Source organism: Dama dama, chromosome 13 (genome assembly GCF_033118175.1).
Source record: "Dama dama isolate Ldn47 chromosome 13, ASM3311817v1, whole genome shotgun sequence".
NCBI classification, from domain to species: Eukaryota; Metazoa; Chordata; class Mammalia; order Artiodactyla; family Cervidae; genus Dama; species Dama dama.
The window spans coordinates 14,223,774-14,248,564 of NC_083693.1; the positions used below are offsets into that span (position 1 = coordinate 14,223,774).

Sequence of the window (24,791 nt, forward strand, 5' to 3'; positions counted from 1 at the left end):
TAGATAGGATTACATTTTTACAGAACAGAAATGCAAAGGACTGCAAAAACAGCAGATAAAGCACAAAACAGGCTCTTAGTCTAAAAGTTAACTACCTGCAAGAAGTCACCAGCTAATCTCTATCTAAAGTATTTTCTATTAGGCACATTTGTGGCTATTATATTTGTGGAGCTTTTCTCACCCCGCGGAGGGGCCTATGCTTAATGGTTTCTTTTGTTAGCGTACTGTGCTTAGGATGTCTAGAACAATCATGAGCATTTTTTGCAATGAGAGCACACATTTATTAAACAAGCCAGAATGCCAGCAAAAGTGTTTGATTTGAAGCATTTCCTTCATCCCTGGCCCCTTCATAGGGTACCAACATCCAGGAGATTTATTAATTAGGGTTTTAAGTTGGTCTTTATTCAGTGAAAGAGGAGCAGGAGAACTCTTGGCAGGCAACACAAGAATCTGCAGCAGGGCAAACAAGAACAACAGCAGAAAAGAGGGGGGAGGATACAGGGTAGGGTAGAGGCCAAGGCCAACCTGGAGCGTCCCTTGTATCCTGAACGCCTTGCGTGTCAGGTTTTTTCCTCATGACCTCGTCATGGGTGGGATCTCCCATGATGGCTCCTGGCAATGATCAATTAATCAATAACAAAAGCAGCAATAATATATTTTGGAGAAGATAGTCTCTTCAATAAATAGTGCTGGGAGACCAGGAAAGGTACCTGGAAAAAATGAAGTTACAGTATTTTTTCATACCGCATACAAAAATAAACTCAAAATGGAATAAAGATGGAAATGCAAGATGGGAAATCATAAAACTCCTAAGAGAGAACACAGGCAAGATACTTTTTGACAAAAATTGCAGCAATATTTTTCAAATCTATCCCCTAAGGCAAATAAAGCAAAAGCAAAAAATAAACAAGCTGGAACTAATAAAACTATAAAGATTTGTACAGCAAAAGAAACTATTAACAAATGAAAAGACAATCTACTGAATGGGAGAACTTATTTTTAAATGATATGACTTGGGAGATAAGGGATTAATACCCAAAAATATAAATAGCTCATACAATGTCAAAAAACAAACAGTGTGATTTTTTAAAAGGGCAATAGACGTGAATAGGCATTTTTCCAAAGAAGCTATACAGATGGCCAACAGTCTCATGAGAAGATGTTCAACATAGTTAATCATCAGAGACGTGCAAATCAAAACTGCAGTAAGAAACCTCATACACATCAGGATGACTATCATTAAATAGAAGACACATATCAAATGTTGGCTAGTGTGGGGAGAAAAGGGATCACTTGTACATTGTTTGTGAGAATATTAATTGGTATACCCACTTAAAGAAGATTATGGAGTTTACTCAAAAACTAAAAAATAGTTTCCTATGATCCAGCATTTCCACTCCTGGGACTATATTCAAAGATAATGAAAACTCTAATTCAAAAATATACATGAACCCTAATGTTTGTGAAAGCTTTATTCACAATAGCCAAAATATGAAAGTAACCTAAGTTTTCATGAGCAAATGAATGGATAAGGAAAATTATAATATATATATATATATATGTATATATACACACACACACACATATATGTATACATACACACTCACAATGGAATTTTAGTCATACAAAAGAGTGAAATTTTGCAAGTTGCAACAATATGTATCATGCTTAGTGAAATATGTCAGACAGCGAGAAAGACAAACATGGTATGTTATAAGTTACATGTAGAATCTAAAAAATAAAGCAAATGAACTTACAAAACAAACAAACAAAAAAAGACTCATAGATATTGAGAACTAAGTACTAGTTACCAATGGGGGGGTGGGGAGGAGGGACAAGATAGGTATATGGGATTAAGAGAAACAGACCATTATATATAAAATAAATGAGGTTCTAGGATATATTAGAGAAGACCCTTGAGAGTCCCTTGGACTGCATGGAGATCCAACCAGTCCATCCTAAAGGAGATCAGTCCTGGGTGTTCATTGGGAGGACTGATGCTGAAGCTGGAACTCCAGTACTTTGGCCACCTCATGCAAAGAGTCGACTCATTGGAAAAGACCCTGATGCTGGGAGGGACTGGGGGCAGGAGGAGAAGGGGACGACAGAAGATGAGATGGCTGGATGGCATCACCGACTCGATGGACATGAGTCTGGGTAAATTCCGGGAGTTGGTGATAGACAGGGAGGCCTGGCGTGCTGCGATTCATGGGGTCACAAAGAGTTGGACACGACTGAATGACTGAACTGAACTGAACTGAGGATATATTGTACTGCACAGAGAACATACCCATTATTATACAATAACTTTAAGTATAATCTGTAAAAATTTTGAGTCACAATGTTGTACACCTGAAATTAATACAATATTGTAAGTCAACTATAACTCAATAAAAAATAAGTGAAGGGAAATTTTAATAACATAAATATCTCTAGAAAGTTTTCAAATATTTTCAAATGAAATAATACACTTTTAAAAGCACTTATGAATTGGAGACTTTTGTTTCTGAGAAGATATAGTTGATATCTTTACCTTATTTCTCCTACTAAATACAAAACTCCTGAAAATTATGTGAAACACGTATTTTAAAATTTGTAAGGGTGATGAGAAGATGGAACAGCTGTGGAAAGAAGGTAAGTTAATTTATATTAATTCTAGCTCCAAAAAAAATCAATAAAAAGAAAAGGAAAAAGGAAAAATACATTGACATCATGTAGGATATATTAGCATCACACACTCACGCACAGACACACATGGATTGCATAGAAATGTGACAATCAAGTAGAAAACCCTTGACCAAAATAATATCAAAATGACTATTAATTGAAATATATAATAAAACTATTAAATGATTATATTTAATATTTGAAAGTATTGATCTGGTCATGCTTTAAGGAATGGTTAAACATAAATACAAAATAAATACAGAAGTGACTAATGAGATTAATAATATAAAAATTTCAATTTCAGTATGTCAAATATATAAGAAAAATGCCAACAGAGAGGAAACAATTGGGAATGGGAGTCTCTCTCTAGTCATTCAGTATTACTCAAAAACAGTTACAGTGCCCCTCTAAGGATTTTAGAAAAACCTCTATGTGTAGATCTCCATGATACCAACTACAGTGTAGTGCAATAAGTGAGCATATAGAGATCCTAAAGTCAGAAAATCTAAGTTTTTATTTTGGCTCTGTCATAGGTACATGACTCAGAATCTCTGTCCTTCAACTTTCTCATCTGTAAAACAGAGACAGCACTACCTATGCCACTAGGATTGTTGTGAGACTTAGCATATTGAAAGTCTTGAGATATTGCCTGGTGCCTCATTACAGATAGCAATATGATGATGATGGTGGTAGTGATGATGATGATGATGATATTAATGGTGGTGGTGATAGTGATAGTGATGATTACTATGGTAAAGAAGAAGAAGATGGTGAAAGTGGTGAAGGTTGTAATTAATAGGAAGAAGAGGCATAGAAAGAGGACCCAATGGCTAAGAAAATAACTGAAATTTTCCTCCCAAATTCACATGCCCTCTGAAACTCCAACTACTTTTGTTCTTTCAAGTTTATGCATGCATCTTCAGAAGAGTATGGTTAATTTAAATATAGATAATTAAATATGTTTCATAGAAAATATTTGTTGTTGTTCAGTCACCAACTTGTGTTTGACCCTTTATGACCCCTGGACTTCAGCACGTCAGGCTTCCCTGTCCCACACCATCTCCCAGAGTTCACTCAAATTCATGCCCATTTAATCAGCAATACCATCCAATCATCGCATCCTCTTTTGCCCTTTTTTCCTTCTGCCTTCAATATTTCCCAGCATAAAGGTCTTTTGCAATGAGTTGGGTGTTTCCATCAGATAGCCAAATTATTGGAGTTTCAGCTTTGACATCAGTACTTCCAATGAATATTCAAGGTTGATTTCCTTTAAGAGTGTCTGGTTTGATCTTCTTGCTGTCCAAGGGAATCTCAAGAGTCTTCTCCAGCACCACAGTTTGAAGGCATCAATTCTTTGGTACTCTGCCTTCTTTATGGTTCAGCTCTCACATTTGTACATGACTACTGGAAAGACCATAGCCTTGACAATATGGAACTTTGTTGGCAAAGTGATGTCTTTGCTTTTTAACACACTCTAGGTTTGTCATAGCTTTCCTGCCAAGAAGCAATCATCTTCTAATTTCAAGGCTGCAGTCACCATCCACAATGATTTTAGAACCCAAGAAGAGGAAATCAGTCAATGTTTCCACATTTTCCCCATTTACTTGCCATGAAGTGATGAGACTGGATGCCATGATCTTAGTATTTTTAATATTAAGTTTTAAGCCGGCTTATTTACTCTTCTCCTGTACCCTCGTCATGAGGTTCTTTAGTTCCTCTTCACTTCCTGCCATGTATCATCCACATATCTTAGGTTGTTGATATTTCCCCAAGCAAACTTGATTCCAATTTGTAACTCATTCAGCATGGCATTTCTCAAGATGCCCTCTGTGTATAAGTTAAATAAACAGGGTGACAAAAACCAGCCTTGTACTCCTTCTTGGTATGCATTTTCATAAGAGGATTTTCAGCAGTATTTTACAGAATTGATACAGTATTCAACCCTGATTTTGGAAAATATTTTTAAAAGCTTTACATATATATATATGTATATGTATATATATATGCATATACACACACACACATATACTTATATATATACATATATATATATATACTTGCATTAAGACCGTGAAAATTTCTGGGATAGTAAGGCTCAAACACAAAATTACTCAACCAAACTTTTAGAGCAGAAAGAAATGAATGTTTCAGAGGTGTCAATAGTGGCAGGCATATAGAGTGTGAAGTTCCAGACATACCTATTTGGATTTATGGGATATGCTCTTTTTATGATTAGTTTGACATTTCACAAGCTCATGTTACAAAATTCTTTCCTAAAGTTTATATAAGTTCACTGAATATTTTGAAATCTGGCATGATGAAGATACTAGCTATATGTAGTCAAAGTCACACATTGCTAAAGAGTGTAGAGTAAGATAACAAAGTTAACTTTTCCACATACCAAGCCTGTATCTTGGAATTGTCCTTTAGATTATATCTTGTTTTCCAAACTGACTGTTTATATATGATGTATTTGAAATTCCAAAAGAAATCAGTAAAATATTCTTCTGAAAGATTTGTAAAACTCCTAAACAGAAATTTCATTTCATATTAAACCATAACATTTGTTAATAACTTAGCAAAAATAGCCTCTTAATTATTAAATGTAGTTAATATTGGAGTTTTTTGTGTGTTTTGGTCAAAATCGGTTTAGTATAAGACATTGATTCTAGATGATAAAAGATGAAATGAGAGCTATATTTGGAAATATCTGGTAAGATGAAAGTTAGTGGGCCATGTTTCCCTGTTCATGACCTAAAAACATAGTTGAATTTCCTTTGAGATCATAATTTAGGTGCTATAAAATGCAAACATTTTCACATTTGTAACATACATATAATCACCACCGAAAACAAGATAGAGAATCTATATTTTCCCCATCTCAGTGAGTTCATTCATGTCTCTTTCTGTTCTCCAGGCCCACATTAGGGTGATTAGTTTTTAAAATGAGTACATTTGTTCATACGTTGTTCTCTGAACTTTTGAAAATGAAGCAATTTAGCATACTGTCATTTTTTTTCCAAATTTCTTTTTACAGCTCTAACATAAGATACAGACGACTTTCATATTTTACATGAACATGCAAAACTTAAATTTTGTAGATGGTACTCAAAAGGGACTGAAAACCCCTTTGACCTTGGAGGCCAGGGGGATCTGATTACAGAACTTCCACAGGACTAGTGAAACAGACTCTTGGAGGGCACAAACAAAACCTGTGTGCACCGGGAGCCAGGAGAAAGGAACAGTGCCTCTGCAGAGACTGAGCCAGACTTGCAGATGAGTGTCCAGGAGTCTCCGGTGGAGACGTGAATAGAGAGTGGCCTGCTGCAGGGTCAGAGGCACACATCCTTGAATACAAGGATGCCTGAACAAGTCCTTATGAAGGACGTCACCATTAGCTTCAGTATCCTTACCATAGTTTGGCTTCAGGCCAAAAAAAAGGAAGGGAGCACAAAATTGGATTAAAGATTTACTGATCATGGCCACACCCATCAAAGCAAGACCCAGTTTGCCCCAAAGTCAGTCTCTCCCATCAGGAAGCTTCCATAAGCCTCTTATCCTTATCCATCAGAGGGCAGACAGAATGAAAACTACAATCACAGAAAACTAATCAAACTGATCACATGGACCACAGCCTTGTCTAACTCAATGAAATTATGAGCCATGCCACGTAGGGCCACCCAAGATGGTTGGGTCAAAGTGGAGAGTTTTGACAAAACATGGTCCACTGGAGAAGGGAATGGCAAACCACTTCAGCATTCTTGCCTCAGAGCACCATGAACAGTATGAAAAAGCAAAAAGGTATGAAACTGAAAGATGAACTCACTAGGTTCCTAGGTGCCCAATGTGTTACTGGAGAAGAGTGGAGAAATACTCCAAAAAGAATGAAGAGATGGAGTCAAAGCCAAAACAGCGCCCAGCTGTGGATGTGACTGGTGATGGAAGTAAAGTCCAATGCTGTAAAGAACAATATGCATAGGAACCAGGAATGTTAGGTCCATGAATCAAGGTAAATTGGAAGTGGTCAAACAGGAGATAGCAAGAGTGAACACTGACTATTTAGGAATCAGTGAACTAAAAAGGACTGGAATGGGCAAATTTAATTCAGGCGACTTTTATATCTACTACTTAGACAGGAACCCTTTAGAAGAAATGGAATTACCCTCACAGTCAGCAGGAGTCCAAAATGCAGTACTTGGGTGCATTGTCAAAAACGACAGAATGATCTCTGTTCATTTCCAAGGCAAACCACTCAATATCAGAGTTACCCAAGTCTATGCATCAAGCAATAATGCCAAAGAAGCTGAAGTTGAATGGTTCCATGAAGACCTACAAGACCTTCTAGAATTAACACCCAAAAAGGATGTCCTTTTCATCATAGGGGACTGGAATGCAAAAGTGAAGAGATACCTGGAGTAACGGGCAAGTTTGGCCTTGGAGTACAAAATGAAGCAGGGCAAAGGATAACAGTGTTTTGCCAAGAGAACACTCTGGTCATAGCAAACACCCTCTTCCAACAACACAAAAGATGACTCTACACATGGCATCACCAATTTGGTCAATACCAAAATCAGATTGATTAGATTCTTTGCAGCTGAAGATGGAAAAGTTCTATACAGTCAGCAAAAAGAAGAACAGGAGCTGACTGTGGCTCAGATCATGAACTCCTTATTGCCAAATTCAGACTTATATTGAAGAAAGTAGGGAAAACGACTAGACCATTCAGGTATGACCTAAGTCAAATCCCTTATGATTATACAATGGAGGTGACAAATAGATTCCAGGGATTAGATCTGATAGAGTGCCTGAAAAGCTATGGACAGAGATTTGTGAAATTGTACAGAAGGCAGTGATTAAGACCATCCCCAAGAAAAATGCAAAAGGGCAAAATGGTTGCCTGAGGAAGCCTTACAAATAGCTGAGATAAGAAGAGAAGTTAAAGGCAAAAGAGAAAAGGAAAAGTATACTGATTTGAATGCAGAGTTCCAAAGACTAGCAAGGAGATATAAGAAAGCCTTCCTTAGTGATCAGTGCAAAGAAATAGAGGAAAACAATAGAATGGGAAAGACTAGAGATCTCTTCAAGAAAATTAGAGATATCCAGAGAACATTTCATGCAAAGACAGGCACAATAAAGCACAGAAATGGTAGGGACCTAACAGAAGCAGAAGATATTAAGAAGAGGTGGTGAGAATAAACAGAAGAATTATACAAAAAAAGTTTTTTGTTTTTTGTTTTTTTTTGCAGTCCATGGGGTCACAAAGAGTCAGACACAACTGAGCCACTGAAGGCTGTATATCATTATCCTCCTTATTTAACTTATGTGCAGAGTACATCATGCAAAATGTCAGGCTGGATGAAGCACAAGCTGGAATCAAGATTGCTGGGAGAAATATCAATTACCTCAGATATGCAGGTGACATCACCCTTATGGCAGAAAGTGAACAGAAACTTAAGAGCCTCCTGATGAAAGTCAAAGAGGAGAGTGAAAAGGGTGTCTTAAAATTCAACATTAAAAAAACTAAGATCATGGCATCCATTCCCATCACTTCATGGCAAATAGATGGGGAACCAATGGAAACAGAGACAGAATTTATTCTCTTGGGATCCAAAATCATGGCAGATGGGGACTATAGCCACTAAATTAAAAGATGCATGCTCCTTGGAAGAAAAGCTATGGCCAGTCTAGACAGCATAATAAAAAGCAGAGACAGTACTTTGTGACAAATGTCTGACTAGTCAAAGCTATGATTTTTCCAGTAGTCATGTATGGATGTGAGAGTTGGACGATAAAGAAAGCTGAGCACTGAAGAACTGATGTTTTTGAACTGTGGTGGTGTTGGAGAAAACTCGTCAGTGTTCCTTGGACTGCAAGGAGATCAAACTTGTCAATCCTAAAGAAATCAGTTCTGAATATTCATTGGAAGGACTGATAATGAAGCTGGAGCTCCAATACTTTTGCGACCTCATGTAAATAACTGACTCATTGGAAAAGACCCTGATGCTGGGGAAAATTGAAGGCAGGAGCAGAAGGGGATGACAGAGGATGAGATGCTTAGATGGCATCACCAACTCGATGGACATGAGTTTGAGTATGCTTCAGGAGTTGGTGATGGACAGGGAAGCCTGGCATATTACAGTCCATGGGGTTGCAAAGGGTCAGACATGACTGAGCAACTTAACTCAGCAAGCTAATCACAAGCACAGAAATCAGAGCTGTAATAAAAAAATCTTTCAACAAACAAAAGCCGAGTGCTAGATGGCATCACAGGTGAATTCTTCTAAAAGTTAGAGATGAGTTAACACCTATCCTGCTCAAACTCTTCCAGAAAATTGCAGATGGAAAACTCTCAATCCCATTCTATGAGGCCACCATTACCCTGATGCCAAAACCAGATAAAGATATCACAATAAAGAAAATTACAGGCCAATATCACTCATAAACATAGATGCAAACATCCTCAACAAAATTCTACCAAACAGAATCCAATAGCACATTAAAAGGATCATACATCAGGATCAAGTGGGCTTTATCCCAGTGATGCAAGGAGTCTTCAGTATATGTAAATCAACCAATGTGATAGACAATATTAACAAATTGAAAGGCAAAAAGCATATGCTATTCTCAACAGATGCAGAGAAAGCTTTTAACAAAATTCAACACTGGTTAATGATAAAGACTCTCCAGAAAGTAGGCATAGAAGGAACATACCTCAACATAATGAAGACCATATACAACAAATCCATGGCAAACATTATTCTCAACAGTGAGAAAATGAATGCATTTGGTGCAAGAGGAGCAAGAGCAAGGTCACTGCAGCCACAAAATTAAAAGACACTTGCTCCTTGGAAGAAAAGCTATGACCAACTGAGACAGCATATTAAAAAGCAGAGACACTACTTTGCAAACCAAAGTCTGTCTAGTCAAAGCTATGGTTTTTCCAGTGGTCATGTATGGATGTGAGAGTTGGACTATAAAGGATGTTGAGCGCCGAAGAATTAATGCTTTTGAACTGTGGTGTTGGAGAAGACTCTTGAGAGTCTTGGACTGTAAGGAGATCCAACCAGTCCATCCTAAAGGAAAGCAGTCCTAAATATTCATTGGAAGGACTGATGCTGAAGCTGAAACTCCAATAATTTGTCCACCTGATGTAAAGAAACTCCAATAATTTGTCCACCTGATGTAAAGAACTGACTCCTTGGAAAAGACCCTGATGCTGGGAAAGATTGAAAGCAGGAGGAAAAAGGTTTGACAGAGGATGAGATGGTTGAATGGCATTACTGACTTGATAGACATGAGTTTGAGCAAGCTCTGGGAGTTGGTGATGGACAGGGAAGCCTGGCATGCTGCGGTCCATGGGGTTGCAAGCAGTTGGACACAACTTGGCCACTGAACAACAACAACAAATTATATAATATTGTACATCAACTACTCTTCAATAATAATCATAAATATAAATATGTAATAAATAATAAAAGCTATATATATAATAAAGTTTATAATAAAAAAGTAAATTTTCCTTTCCTGAGATCTGGACAGACTAAGCTCTGGAAAAGTTCAGAAGGTCTGGTGAGAGTGAGCCAGGCAGTTAGATCAGATCTATACTTTGAATGTCAACTACAACCAAGCCCTCCACATTGAGAGATATATTCTATGTTCACACAGACATGGCTTATGGCTGTTCACCTTTTGTTGATCATGAAGATCTGCAGCAAAAATCTTCTGGGTTAAGTGGCCATTTCCCATTCATTTTTGGAGTTTCTATGCATATGAAGAAAAGTTAATGATTAAATATGGACTAAAATTTCAACTCCTATTAAGTGATCAGAATTATAATTATGACTTTAATGTGTTACAATCCTATGTCTTCAAGTGTTAATATTTGTTTTGCATTTTTAGATGGCTACCCCAAAGAAGAAATGATTTATAGATGGAGAAAAAATTCGGTTGAGGCAGCAGATCAGAAATCCTGGCGGCTTTATCAGTTTGACTTCATGGGCCTCAGAAACACCACGGAAATTGTGCAAACATCAGCAGGTAAGAGATAACTTAAAGAAGTGTAATTCTCAAAAAAAAAACAAAACAAAAAAAAACCTCTGACTTTTCCCCTTGATGCCTAAGGCATACCTTTCGTGTAGAATTCTTTCCTGTGTGTGTTTTAGCTAATTATACTCAGGCAGCCATGATTCGTAAGTGATATTTGAGGCAAAACAGCTGATCTAAAGGTCAAAAGTTTTCAGTGTTTTAATTGCGATGGAGAAAGGGTGATTAGAATTGCCTTACACTTTTAAGTTGAGACAATGTTGGCATTATGTCTATCAATCCTCTCATCACTGACCAGATTTATATAAACCAATTTCACAAATGGTAAGAGGTCTACAACTTTCCACATACATGGTGAACATGAGATACTATAGACAATACATAAACAAAAAGCTGATGTGAAATGTCCTTTGAGTTTGAGTTTCTAGCTTCTTCCTTTCCTTCAAAGTTTGTCTCTTTTTCAATATGTTGAGCCCAATAACTATCCACCAATTTGATTTTAAGTGAACATTATATGCATATTATAACACATGTATTTAGATGAAAGACATTAATAGATGCGTCACCTATTAATGTCTTTAAATACATTTCTTTTTAGTTTTATGGATATTTTTTGTTTCTTTTCTGGTAATTCCTAAATAAGAATCTATGGCTCACTATTTTGCAATTCATTTTTATCTAACAGGATTTGGGAAGTAGATTGGTTTCAAGTCGGCTTTTCTTCTGATCTAGTTATTTGCTAATATAAATAATTTATTAGCTTTTAAAGCTCCATAATAATGTGCTTCATATGACTAGATTAAGATGTAAATTTTAATAATTAGTAATAAATATCTTTGAAGAACAGTCTGAATTTTTTTTAACTTTTTATTTTGTATCAGGGAATAGCCAATTAACAATGTTCTAATAGTTTCAGGTGAGCAGGAAAGGGACTCATTCATACATATACATGAATCCATTCTTCCCCAAACTCCTCTCCTATACAGTCTACCACATAACACTGAGAAGAGCTCCATGTGCTATACAGTAGGTCCTTGTTTGTTATCCATCTTAAATATAACAGTGTGTACATTTCCATCCCTAACTCTCTATCCCTTTCCCCATCTCCCCAGCAACCATAAGTTCATTCTCTATATCTGTGAGTCTTTTCCTGTTTTGTAAGTATAAGTTCATTTGTATCATTTCTTTTTAGTTCCACATACAAGGGATGTCACATGATATTTCTCCTTCTCTGTCTGACTTCACTCCATATGACAGTCTCTAGGTCCTTCCATGTTGCTGCAAATGACATTCTTCCATTATTTTTAATGGCTAATATTCACTGTATACATGTACCAGATTTTCTTTGTCCATTCTTCTGTTGACAGGCTTTTAGGTTACTTCCATGTCTTGGCTCTTATAAACAGTGCTGCAGTGTACGTTGGAGTGCATGTATCCTTTTGGAACATGTCCTTCTCTGGATGTATGCCCACGAGTGGAATTGCAGGGTCTATTTTTATTTTTATTTTAACTATTTTTAGTTTTTTTTTTAAGGAACTTCCATCTTTCTCCATAGCGGCTGTACTGATTTACATTCTTATCAACAGTGTAGGAGGGGTCCCTTCTCTCCACATCCTCTCCAGTATTTATTGCTTGTGGGTTTTTTGATGATAGCCATTTTTGACTGGTGTGAGGTGATATCTCGTTGTAGTTTTGATAGGTATTTCTCTAATAATTAGAGATGTTGGACATCTTTGCATGTGCCTCTCGACCATCTGTATGCTTTCTTGGGTGAATTTTTAAGTCTTCTGCCTCATTTTTTATTGGGTTGATTGTTTTGATGCTGTTAAGCGTCATGAGCTGCTGTAAATTTTAGACACTAATTCCTTGTTGCTCACCTCATTTGCAGATAATTTCTGCCATTCTGTGAGTTGTCTTTTCTTTTTGCTTGTTTCTTTTGCTATGCAAAAGCTTTTGAGTTTAAAAAAAAAAGTCACTAAGTCGTGTCCGACTATTTGTGACCCCATGGACTATACAGTCCATAGAATTCTCCAGGCCAGATTACTGAAGTGGGTAGCCTTTGCCTTCTCCAGGGGATCTTCCCAACCCAGGGATTGAACCCAGGTCTCCCACATTGCAGGCAAATTCTTTACCAGCTGAGCCACAAGGGAAGCCCTTTGAGTTTAAGTAGGACCCAATTGTTTACTTTTGTTTTTATTTCCATTATTCTGGGAATAACAGATTGAAAAAGATATTGCTGAGATTTATTTCAGAGAATGTTCTGTCTATGTTTTCCTCTAGGAGTTTCACAGTGTCTGGTTCTCAAGATTGTTTTGGCTATTCAAGGTCTTTTGTGTCTCCATACAAATTTTAAGATTTTTTTTGTTCTAGCTCTGTGAAAAATGCCATTGCAAATTAGATAGGGAATGCATTGAATCTGTAGATCACCTTGGGTAGTATAGTCATTTTGATAATATTGATTCTTCTGATCCAAGAACATGATACATCTTACCATTTGCTTATGTCTTCTTCTATTTCTTTCATCAGGCCCTTACAGTTTTCAGAGTACAGTTCTTTTGTCATCTTGTGTGTGTGTGATAGCCAATCAGTGGTGTCCAACTCTTTTGTACCCCATGGACTGTATCCTGCCAGGCTCCTCTGGTCCATGAAATTCTCCAGGCAAGATTATTGGAGTAGGTGGCCATTCCCTTCTCCAGGGGATCTTCCTAACCCAGGGATCACACCTGGATCTCCTGTGTCACAGGCAGAGTTCTTTACTGCTGAGCCACTGGGAAAGCCCCCTTTGTCTCCTAGACAGGTTTCGAGGTATTTTATTCTTTTTGATGAGATGGTAAATGGAATTGTTTCTTGAATTTCTCTTTCTGATCTTTTGTTTGTTAGTATACAGAAATGCAACAGATTTCTGGGTGTTAATTTTGTAACCTGCAACTACCAAATTCATTGAAGAGCTCTATTAGTTTTAAGAACAGTCTGAATTTTTTGATAGAATTCTAAAATAGATAACTGAAGTTGCTACTTGGTATCCATGGGTATTGATTCCCACACCCCTAAAGATATCAATATACCAGATGCTCAAGCCCACTACATAAAATGGCCTAATGCCTGCATTTAATGTACATCCTTCTATATATTTTAAATCATCTCTAAATTACTTATAATACCTAATACATTGTAAATGCTATGTAAATAGTTGTGAATACAATGTAAATACTATGCAAATAGAGTTGACCCTTAAGCACCTCAGTTTATTTTTTATTTTTTTAATTATTCTTACTTTTTTACATTTATTTTTATTAGTTGTAGGCTAATTACTTTACAATATTGTAGTTTAAACTGTACAAGTTCACTGAAATTTTGATTTTTTTCTGTAGTAAATACTACAATACTATGCAACCTCAGTTGGTTGAATCCCTGTATGCAGAACCTTGGATATGAAAAAATCAGCGAACTACACATACTGAGGACCATTTACATTAAAGCCTTGTGGGCACCAGGACCCGGAGACCCCACAAGAGATTGAGCCAGATCTGCCTTGGAGTGTTTGAGTGTCTCCTGTGGAGGCACGGCTCAGCAGTGGCTGTCTCGGGCACGGGGACTCTGGCTGCAACAGACCTGGGAGGCACTGTCACATAAATCCTCATGGAGGAGGTCACCATTAGCCCCACCATGGACCCAATGGGTATAGAGCCACAAGCTGGAGAACAATTATATCAAAGAAGTTCTCGCACTGCTGTAAAGTTCTAGGGCACAACAGATTCCCCAACCTAGGGATCTGAAAAAGGGACTGAGGACCCCCAGGGAACTTGACTTCAAAGGCCAGTGGGATTTGATTACAGAACTTCCACAGGTGTGAGGAAATAGATTTTCGGAGGGCACAAACAAAACTTTGTGTGACCAGGACCCCAGAAGAAAGGAGCAGTCACACCACAAGAGACTGAGCCAGACTTTCCTGTGAGTGTTCAGGAGTCTCTGGCAGAGGCAGGGCCTACTGTGGGGTCAGGGACACTGAGCACAACAATCCTGGCAGCACCCTAGCAGCAGGGTGGTGCTGGCATAAGTCTTTGAAGGGCTTACTTTTGAAGGAATTTGAAGGAATACCTCAGTATTCCTGCCTTGAGAACCCCATGAACAGTATGAAAAGGCAAAAAGATAACTCCCCAGATTGGTAGGTGCCCAATATGCAACTAGAGAAGAGCAGAGAACTAGCTCAGGAAATATGAAGAGGCTCAGCCAAAGCAAAAACAACACCCAGTTGTGGATATGATTGGTGATGAAAGCAAAGTCTGATGCTATAAAGAACAATATTGCATAGGAACCTGGAATGTTTGGTCCATGAATCAGGGTAAATTAGATGTGGTCAAACAGGAGAGGGGAAGAATGAACATTGGTATTTTAGGAATCAGTGAACTAAAATGGATGGGAATGGGAGAATTTAATTCAGACCAACTGTGGGCTTTGAATCCCTTAGAAGAAATGGAGTAGCCCTCATAGTCAACAAAAGAGGCCAGAATGCAGTACTTGGGTGTAATCTCAAAAATGACAAATAATCTCTGTTCATTTCCAAGAAAACCATTCAATATCACAGTGATCCAAGTCTATGCCCCTACCACTAATGCTGAAGAAGTTGAAGTTGAACAATTCGATGATGACCTACAAGACCTTCTAGAAATAACACCGTAAAAAGATGTTCTTTTCATCATAAGAGAGTGGAGTGCAAAGGTAGGTAGTAAAGAAACACCTGGAGTAACAGGGAAATTAGGCCTTGGAGTACAGAATGAAACAGGGCAAAGGCTAAGAGTTTTGCCAAGAAAACACACTGGTCATAGCAAACACCCTCTTCCAACAACACAAGAGAAGATTCTACACATGGATATCACCAGATTGTCAATACTGAAATTAGATTGATTATATTCTTTGCAGCCAAAGATGGAGAAGCTCTATACAGTCAGCAAAAACTAGACCAGGAGCTGATTGTAGCTCAGATAATGAACTCCTTGTTGCCAAATGCAGGCTTAAATTGAAGAAAGTAGAGAAAATCACTAGACCATTCAGGTATGACCTAAATCAAATCCCTTATGTTTGAACAGTGGAAGTGACAAATGGATTCAAGGGATTAGATGTGATCGAGTGCCTGAAGAACTATGGACTGAGGTTCACAACATTGTACAGAAGGCAATAATCAAGATCATCCCCAAGAAAAAGAAAGGCAAAAATGCAGAATCGTTGACTGAAGAGGTCTTACAAATATCTGAGAAAAGAAGAGAAGCAACAGGCAAAGGAGAAAAGGAAAGATATATCCATCTGAATGCAGAGTTCCAAAGAATGGTAAGGAGAGATAAGAAAGCCTTCCTCAGTGATCAATGCAAAGAAATAGAGGAAAACAATAGAATGGGAAAGACTAGTGATCTCTTCAAGAAAATTAGAGACACCAAGGGAATATTTCATGCAGAGAGGGGCACAGTAAAAGACAGAAAATGTATGGACCTAACAGAAGCAGAACATATTAATAAGAGGTGGCAAGAAAAAACAGAAGAACTATACAAAAAAGATGTTAATGCCCCTGACAACCATGATTGTGTGATCATGGTTGATCCTAGAGCCAGACTTCTTGGATGCGAGGTCAAGTGGATCTTAGGAAACATCACTAGGACCAAAGCTAGTGGAAGTGATGGAATTCCAGCTGACTTATTTCAAATCCTAAAAGATGAGGCTGTTAAAGTGCTGCACTCAGTATGCCAACAAATTAGGAAAACTCAGCAGTGGCAACAGAACTGCAAAATGTCAGTTTTCATTCCAATCCCAAAGAAAGACAATGCCAAAGAATGTTCAAACTACCACACAATTGCACTCATCTCATATGCTAACAAAGTAATGCTCAAAATTCTCCAAGCAAGGTTTCAACAGTATGTGAACTGAGAACTTCCAGGTGTTCAAGCTGGATTTAGAAACGGCAGAGGAACCAGAGATCAAATTGCCAACATCTGTTGGATCATAGACAAAGCAAGACAGTTCCAGAAAAACATCTACTGCTGCTTCATTGATTACACTAAAGCCTTTGGCTGTGTGGATCACAAGAAACTGTGGGAAATTCTTCATAGATGGAAATCCCAGACCACCTTACTTGCTTCCTGAGAAATCTGTATGCAGGTCAAGATGCAACAGTTAAAACTGGACATGGAATAATGGATTGGTTCCAAATTGGGAAAGGAGTACAACAAGGCTGTATATTGTTATACTGCTTATTTAACTTACACACAGAGTACATCAGGCAAAATGCTGGGCTGGATGAAGCACAAGCTGGAATCAAGATTGCCAGGAGAAATATCAATAACCTCAGATATGCAGATGACACCACTCTTATGGCAAAAAGCAAAGAGGAACTAAAGAGCCTTTTGATGAAAGTGAAAAAGCTGGCTTAAAACTCAACATTCAAAAATCAAAGATCATGGCATCTGTTCCTATCACTTCATAACAAATAAATGGGGAAACAATGGAAACAGTGACAGACTTTATTTTCTTGAGCTCCAAAATCACTGCAGATTGTGACTGTAGCCAAGAAATTAAAAGACACTTGCTCCTTGGAAGAAAAGCAATAACCAACCTAGACAGCATATTAAAAAGCAAAGACATTACTTTGCCAACAAAGGTCCGTCTAGTCAAGGCTATGGTTTTGCCAGTAGTCATGTATGGATGTGAGAGTTGGACCATAAAGCAAGCTGAGCCCCAAAGAATTAAAGCTTTGGAACTGTGATGTTGGAGAGGACTCTTTCTTGCGAGTCCCTTGGACTGCAAGGCGATCAAACCAGTCCATCCTGAGGGAAATCAGTTCTGAATGTTCATTGAAAGGACTGATGCTGAAGCTGAAGCTGTGATCAGCTCTGGCTACCTGATGCAAAGAACTGACTCATTGGAAAAGACCCTGATGCTGGGCAAGATTCAAGGCAGGAGGAGAAGGGGATGACAGAGTATGAGATGGTTGCATGACATCACGAACTCGTTGGACATGAGTTTGAGCAAGCTCCAGGAGTAGCTGATGGACAGGAAAGCCTGGTGCACTGCAGTTCATGAGGTCACAAAGAGTCAGACATGACCGAATGACTGAACTGAGCTGTACTGATTTATATGCTGATTTTCAATTTATATGTGAATTTTCAATTTATATGTGTATTTTCAACTTATATGTAAATGTTCACCTGTGTAGAGTGTTAGTGCCCATGTTTTTCAATATTCAACTGTCCTTTTTAATGTGTGTCAAATTCAAGTTTGTTTTTCCTAACTTTCTGAAAAAAAATTGTTTCAAATATTTTCAGTCCACAGTTGGTTAAATCTAAGTATGTGCAACCTGTTGCTTTGGAAGGCCTACTGCATTTCACATGAAGAAAGGTCTTAAAAAATATCTAATCAACAGACAAAAGCAAAACTTCTCCACAGGTGTCATGGTGGTAAAGGTGAAAAATGACATCTGTGTTTAAATATTAAATGTTGATAAGGTTAAAAGAATGAAAGATCATAATCATTCAATAAATCATGGAGACAGCATATAATGGGGAATGTTTGGGGAAGCATTTACCCAAATTTGAGTCACTTACATTAATAATATAATTACATGCCTAAGAGTTTATAATAAACCAGCAGATCTTTGTGGTGTAAGGCAGACCAGTGGAAGGTAACCAAATGGGGTGATTGTTCTAGTATTTAAATGCCAAGTATTAATGCTGTTATTACTTTCCTGGTGTTCTAGGCAAAATTATATTAAACAAAAGGAAATGTGAAGGCAGGTTGAACACAACTGGTTTTAAAATATACAATAAGATCACTGCTATATTTAAATAAATAATCAACAAGGACCTACTGTATAGCACATAGAATTCTGCTAAATGTTATGTGGCAACCTGGATGCGAGGGAGGTTTGGGGGAGAATGGATACCTATATATGTGTGGCTAAGTACCTGTGCCATTCACTCGAGACTATCACAGCACTGTTTGTTAATTGGCTATACCCTAGTACAAAATTGCTTGGAAGACAGAAGAAATTAGGACTTTTTTATGAATAGAAAATTAGTATCTCCCCAAAATTCTTTTACTCACTCATGGCAAACAGAGTCTTCCCATGAAGTCAATGAATATATTGGCATGATAGAAGAATATTCTCCATCTGTTCTTCTTAGCTATTGTTCCTATTTATATATGAAACTTCATGTCATGTTAAATATTTTCACTGTGTATCCTTTAGAAAATAAGCAAAAATGTATTATAATTAAGTAAGTTTACATTAAAAAATCAAACTCACTTTTCTTCAACAAATCAGAAGCCGTTTAAAGATAAGAGCGAGTGGGCTCCAGAGAGGGCCCACTTCCTCCCATGCCTGTCTGCAATAGCTCAGAATGTCCTAAGTCTTATTTCCTGCTGGAAGGTCCTTGATTAGTCATTTATGGTCACTCTTTTGCACACTTCTTCAGTTCTCTTTCCCCTTTCTCTTGCATGAAACACAACCCTAGTTAAATCCAGCCCTTTGTCCACTTTACACTTGGGCCCAAGCAGCATTATGAGGCAAAAAATAAATAAATAGAAACATACCGCTTCCATGACCTATCTCAGTTTAAGTCCTTGGCCATGAATTTCAAGTGAGCCTTAAGGTAACCATATTGTATTTTGCTAGTCCAAAGTTTTTCAACCTTTACTCATTATATTTTATTCATCGTGTATTTTTAAACTTTTTTTCATTATTATGTCCCTTGGAATATTAATACTACAGATATTCTTACATAGTTTTTCATGTTCCATGGCCTTTTGGAGGGCTACACATGGTAATGCCCAAGATTTTTCATCTCCTGCCAAAAGCAAAATTTTCCTCCCTTAGGGGTAATATCACTTCCATTAAAATGCAAACTCCAGTCTATTTATTCTCCTGCACTCCTAGATGGCTAGTTCCTATTTTGCTCTTGGTTTCAACCTCTGACATCTCTACCTTCTTCCTGACTTTCCACTGGTGATCTTGCCACTACTTCTCCCTAAAATGCTAACGCACTCAGAGAACATCCAGCATGTTTGCTTACCTGTCCATGCAGAGTACTGCAGATGAGCACCCATTGCTTATCCATATGTGCACTAGGTCCTGCTCCTTCTGCCCTACACAAGGGACTGCTCCAATATATCTCCCTCTCTCTTCTGCCACATTTTTACTCTCTACTGTGTCATTACCTCTAAAACTTAAAAACAAGCTGTTGTTTCACAAAAAGTGAAAGAAAGAAAAAAAGTTTATTCCAGTTGGGTCTCCAGTAGGCAACAAAGGACACACACAAAGTGGGTAACTAGGAAGAATTTAATAAAAGGAAGGAGCTATTTGCTGCTGGCAGATCTTAGCATATATTTCAATAAGGCATTATGGTAGGCAGACTAACGGCTTCCAAAGAGGTCTATGTTTAATCCCACAAATCTGTGAGTACATCGTGTTATATGACAAATGGCATTAAGGTTGCAGATGGAATTAAGGTTGCTTTCCAGCTGACTTTCAGATGGAGATGCATCCTGGATTAGGGCCCAGTGTGAAGAGGTTGGCAGAAAGGAGTCAGACGGAGATATAACTCCTGGAGAAAAGCACAGAGAGTTACAAAGCTGCTGGCTTTGAAGTTGGTGTAACCGGGGTACCAGCCAAGTAATGTAGGTGGCTTTAGAAGATGCAAAGAGCAAGGAAATGAATTCTAGAGCTTCTGGAAAGGAACACTACCCTACTGATTTTAGCCAAGCAAACTACATGCCAGACTTCTAAAGAACTATAAAGGCAATAATTTTTGCTGCTTTAAACCACTAGGTGGTTATTTGTTACAACAGCAATAGGAATATACAGGCATATTGTTGTAACCTTGAATTAGTGATACTGTGGAGCAGTTAGCACTTCATGGCTGAAGAAACAAGAAGAGAGAGTGGTTACTGGAATTTGGAAAAATAGTTTCCATGAAAGGATTTCAGCATTTGTTGCTTTGGCAGAATATCCATCCAACCTGCAGACCCGAGGCAGGTAAGCTAAGAATAAATGCCATAACCTCTCTATCCTCACAGTATCTGATCCTTCCCCACAGTTGTCGAACTCAACCAGAAGCTGAAGCTTGAAAAATCTCTATTGTGGTCCAGGCAACCCAGCATGCTAGGCATAAAGCTGGTAGAAATAGTAGAAGGAAGATTTGAAGGGGCAACAGTTGTCCAACACAATGTTATTCCCATTCTGCTTCCTCCACATGCTACTGTCCTATCTGTGCCCTTTGAAGCAAATCCTTCTGAAGAATTGACTAGTCGCACTGGCTCTGGGCCTCTATTTAAGCCCACCTCAGTGGGCTTTCATTCTCACTTCTTAACCAGCACTGTTCTCAGCACTGTTCTCAGCACCTGCCAGAGACTTCTACATTGCTTCTGTCACCATTATTCATCTTTCTCTCTTTTTTCTCTTCTCTTGTCTCCTAGGACACTCCTCTCTTGAATATTCTCCCACTGCTGTATCTTTCTCTGCATTTTTATGTTGTACCTTTGCTTTATCCACATTATACTCCTTTAGAAGTACCCCAGGTCTCTGTTTTCTATCTATACCCACTTCCCCCTGAGCCCCATCCATCCTTCCATGGTATTAAATTACAAAATTACATATGCAGCCCCAGATCAAATATCTCAGAAATTCCAGCCTTGTGGATCCAATTGCTTGTTCCTTATATGTCCCAAATCAATGCCAATAAGTATTTCCCATGTAGCCTTGCCCTGTCAGATGGTGGCTCCCCCATCATTGATGTGGTTAATCCAAAACTCTCAAGATCTTCATTAACTCTTCTCTTTTTCTTACATTTCATAACTAATGTATCAGAAAGTGCTGTTGACTATATTTTATATATGATGATTTTCTGACAGTTTTACTGATCTGAGTCACCATAATCTCTTACCTCAATTATAGCATTAATCTCCTAATTTGTCCCTTTGGTTCTAGCTTTGACCACCTACAGTCCATCAAAATATGATTCTTCATTACTAAAGCTGACATTTCTCTGCTCAGAACCTTCCATGACCACCCCCACTTTTGCTTAGGGCAAATGCCAGAGTCTTTACAATGCTCTATACAGCTCTACATGATCTAGCCTATGATGGTTCCCCACATGTCACCCACCACCTTCTCTCTGACTCTGTTTCAACCTTACCAATCATGGTCTCACCACATGGTTTTGGACAAGCTATTTTCTATCTATTCAATAGACACCCTTCCTCAGGGTTTCTGCCTGACAAACTACATCATGTTTTTTTAAACATCTAGTCTCAGGAAATATCTTCTCATTGCACCTTATCCTGACTACCTTATTGGCACTCTCAACATTCACAAGCTGATCTTATCTACCATATAACTGTATGTATTTATTGTATTTATGTTTTGGCCTTATTCCATGCAGGGGGACATTTCCATGTCATTAGCTGATTTATATGAAGTACATACATGGGAGTTGACTCCTACTGATACACTCCTAAATGAACTGGAGACAAAAGTATTTGAGTCAAGGAGATCATTTAGGAGGGATGATACAAGAAATCGTGAGATTTGAGTCAGAAAGAGGCAATGGGAAGAGAAAAAAAGTAATATATTTAAAAGACTTTCTGTCAGTCAGATGAACAAGTCTTGTAAGTGGCATGGTATATGGATTAGACAGATTGCAAAAGCAAAAGAGAAAGAAGTAAGGCCTTTGGAACAATATGTGAGCAGATAAGTAAAATAATGTTGGGCACAAGTTGAGGAGAATCATAGGATTTGTTCCAGATTCTGGAGGAAAATTCTTATCTAGGTTGTTGTTGTTCAGTCTCTAAGTCATGTCTGACTCTTTGCAACCTCATGGACTGCAGCATACCAGACTCCTCTGTCCACCACTATCTCCCAGAGTTTGTTAAAATTCATATCCATTGAGTCAGTGATGCTATCTATCCAGCTCTTCCTCTGCCACTTCCCTTTCAATCTTCCCCAGCGTAAGGGTCTTTTCCAATAAGTTGGCCCTTCTCATCAACTGGCCAAAGTGCTGGAGCTTCAGCTTCATAAACAGCCCATCTAATGAATATTCAGGGTTGATTTCCTTTAGGATTAATTTATCTGATCTCCTTGCAATCCAAGGAAGCCTCAAGAGTCTTCTCTAGCACCACAATTTGAAAGCATCGATTCTTTGGCAGTCAGCCTCCTTTATGGTCCAACTATCACATCCGTTCATAACTACTGAAAAAATCACATGTCTGTTAGTTGCTCAGTCATGTCCAACTCTTTGAGACTCTATGGACTGTAGCCTGCCAGGCTTCTCTGTCCATGGAGTTATCCAGGCAAGAATACTGGAGTGGGTTGCCATTCCCTTCTCCAGGGGATCTTCCTGACTCCAGGAATCAAACCCAGGTCTCCTGAATTGCAGGCAGAATCTTTACAATTGGAGCCACCAGGGAGCCCTGTGGGGAAAACCATAGCTTTGACTATATGAACCTTTGTCTACAAAGTGATGCCTCTGCTTTTTAATATGGTGTCTAGGTTGGTCATAACTTTCCTTCCAAGGAGCAAGCATCGTTTAATTTTATGGCTGCAGTACTGTTCCCAGTTATTTTGGAGCCTAAGGAAAGAATATGTCACTGCTTACATTTTTTTCCCCTTCTATTTGCCATGAAGTGAGAGGACTGGATACCATGATCTTAGTTTTTTGAATGCTGAGTTTTAAGCCACTCTCCTCTTTTACCATCATTACAAGGCTCTTTAGTTCCTCTTCAGTTTCAGCCATTAAAGTGGCATGTCTGAGGCTTTTGATATTTCTCCTTGGTAATCTTGATTCCAGCTTGCGATTCATCCAGCCTGGCATTTCAGATGACACTCTCTTCGAATAAGGTAGACAAGCAGAGTGACAATGTACAGCCTTGTTTTACTCCTTTCCCAATTTTGCATCAGTCAGTTGTCCCATGTCGGGTTCTAACTTCTGATTCTTGACCCGCATATAGATTTTTCAGGAGACAGGTAAGGGAGTCTGCTATTCCCATCTCTTTAAGAATTTTCCAATTTGTTGGGATCAACATAATCCTACTCTTTAGCATACTCAATGAAGCCAAAGTAGATGTTTTTTGAGGGGACTCCCTTGCTTTCTCCATGATCCAATGAATTTTGGTAATTTGATCTCTGGTTTTTCTGTCTCTTCCAAACCCAATTTGTACTTCTGAAAGTTCCTGGTTCATGTGCTACTGAAGTCTAGCTTGAAGGATTTTGAGCATGATCTTGCTAGCATGTGTAATGAGCACAATTGTACAGTAGTTTGAGTATTCTTTGGCATTGCCCTTCTTTGAGATTGGAATGAAAACTGACATTTTCCAATCCTGTGGCCACTGCTGAGTTTTCAAAATTGGCTAACACAATGAGTGCTCCACTTAACAACATCATCTTTTAGGATTTTAAATAGCTCAGCTGGAATTCCATCAACTGGTTTTGTTCCTTGTAATGCTTTCTAAGGCCCATGTGACTTTATACTCCAGGATATCCAGCTCTAGGTGAGTGATCACACAGTCATGGTTATCTGGGTCATTAAGACCTTTCTTGCATAGATCTGTGTATTCTTGCCATCTCTTCTTAATCTCTTCTGCTTCAGTTAGTTCCCTACTGTTTCTGTCCTTTATCATGTCCATGCTTGTGTAAAATGTTCCCTTGATATCTCCAGTTTCTTTGAAAAGGTCTCTAGTCTTCCCATTCTATTGTTTTCCTCTATTTCTTTGCATTGTTTACTTAAGAAGACCTTATTTTTCCTTACTATTCTCTGGAAGTCTCCATTCAGTTGAGTATATCTTTCCCTTTCTCCCTTGCCTTTCACTTGTCTTCTTTCCTCAGCTATTTGTAAAGCCTCATCAGACAACCACTTTGCCTTCTTGCATTTCTTTTTCTTTGGAATGGTTTTGACCACTGACTCCTCTATATTGTTATGAACCTCACTTTATAGTTCTTTAAGCACTCTGTCTACCAGATCTAATCTTGAGTCTGTTCTTCATCTCCACTGTATAGTTATGAGGGTTTTGATTTAGGTCATATCTGTATGGCCTAATGGTTTTCC

At 38.2% G+C, this 24,791-nt stretch overlaps 1 protein-coding gene across 1 annotated transcript in view; it reads left to right on the plus strand.

Annotated features, from left to right (window-relative positions):
- GABRG3 (gamma-aminobutyric acid type A receptor subunit gamma3) overlaps positions 1-24,791 on the plus strand; it is an 812,145-nt gene that overhangs the window by 655,949 nt on the left and 131,405 nt on the right. The window contains exon 6 of the mRNA XM_061159587.1: positions 10,567-10,704. Coding sequence (XP_061015570.1) covers positions 10,567-10,704 — 138 coding nt within the window. The remainder of the gene's footprint in view (positions 1-10,566; positions 10,705-24,791) is intronic.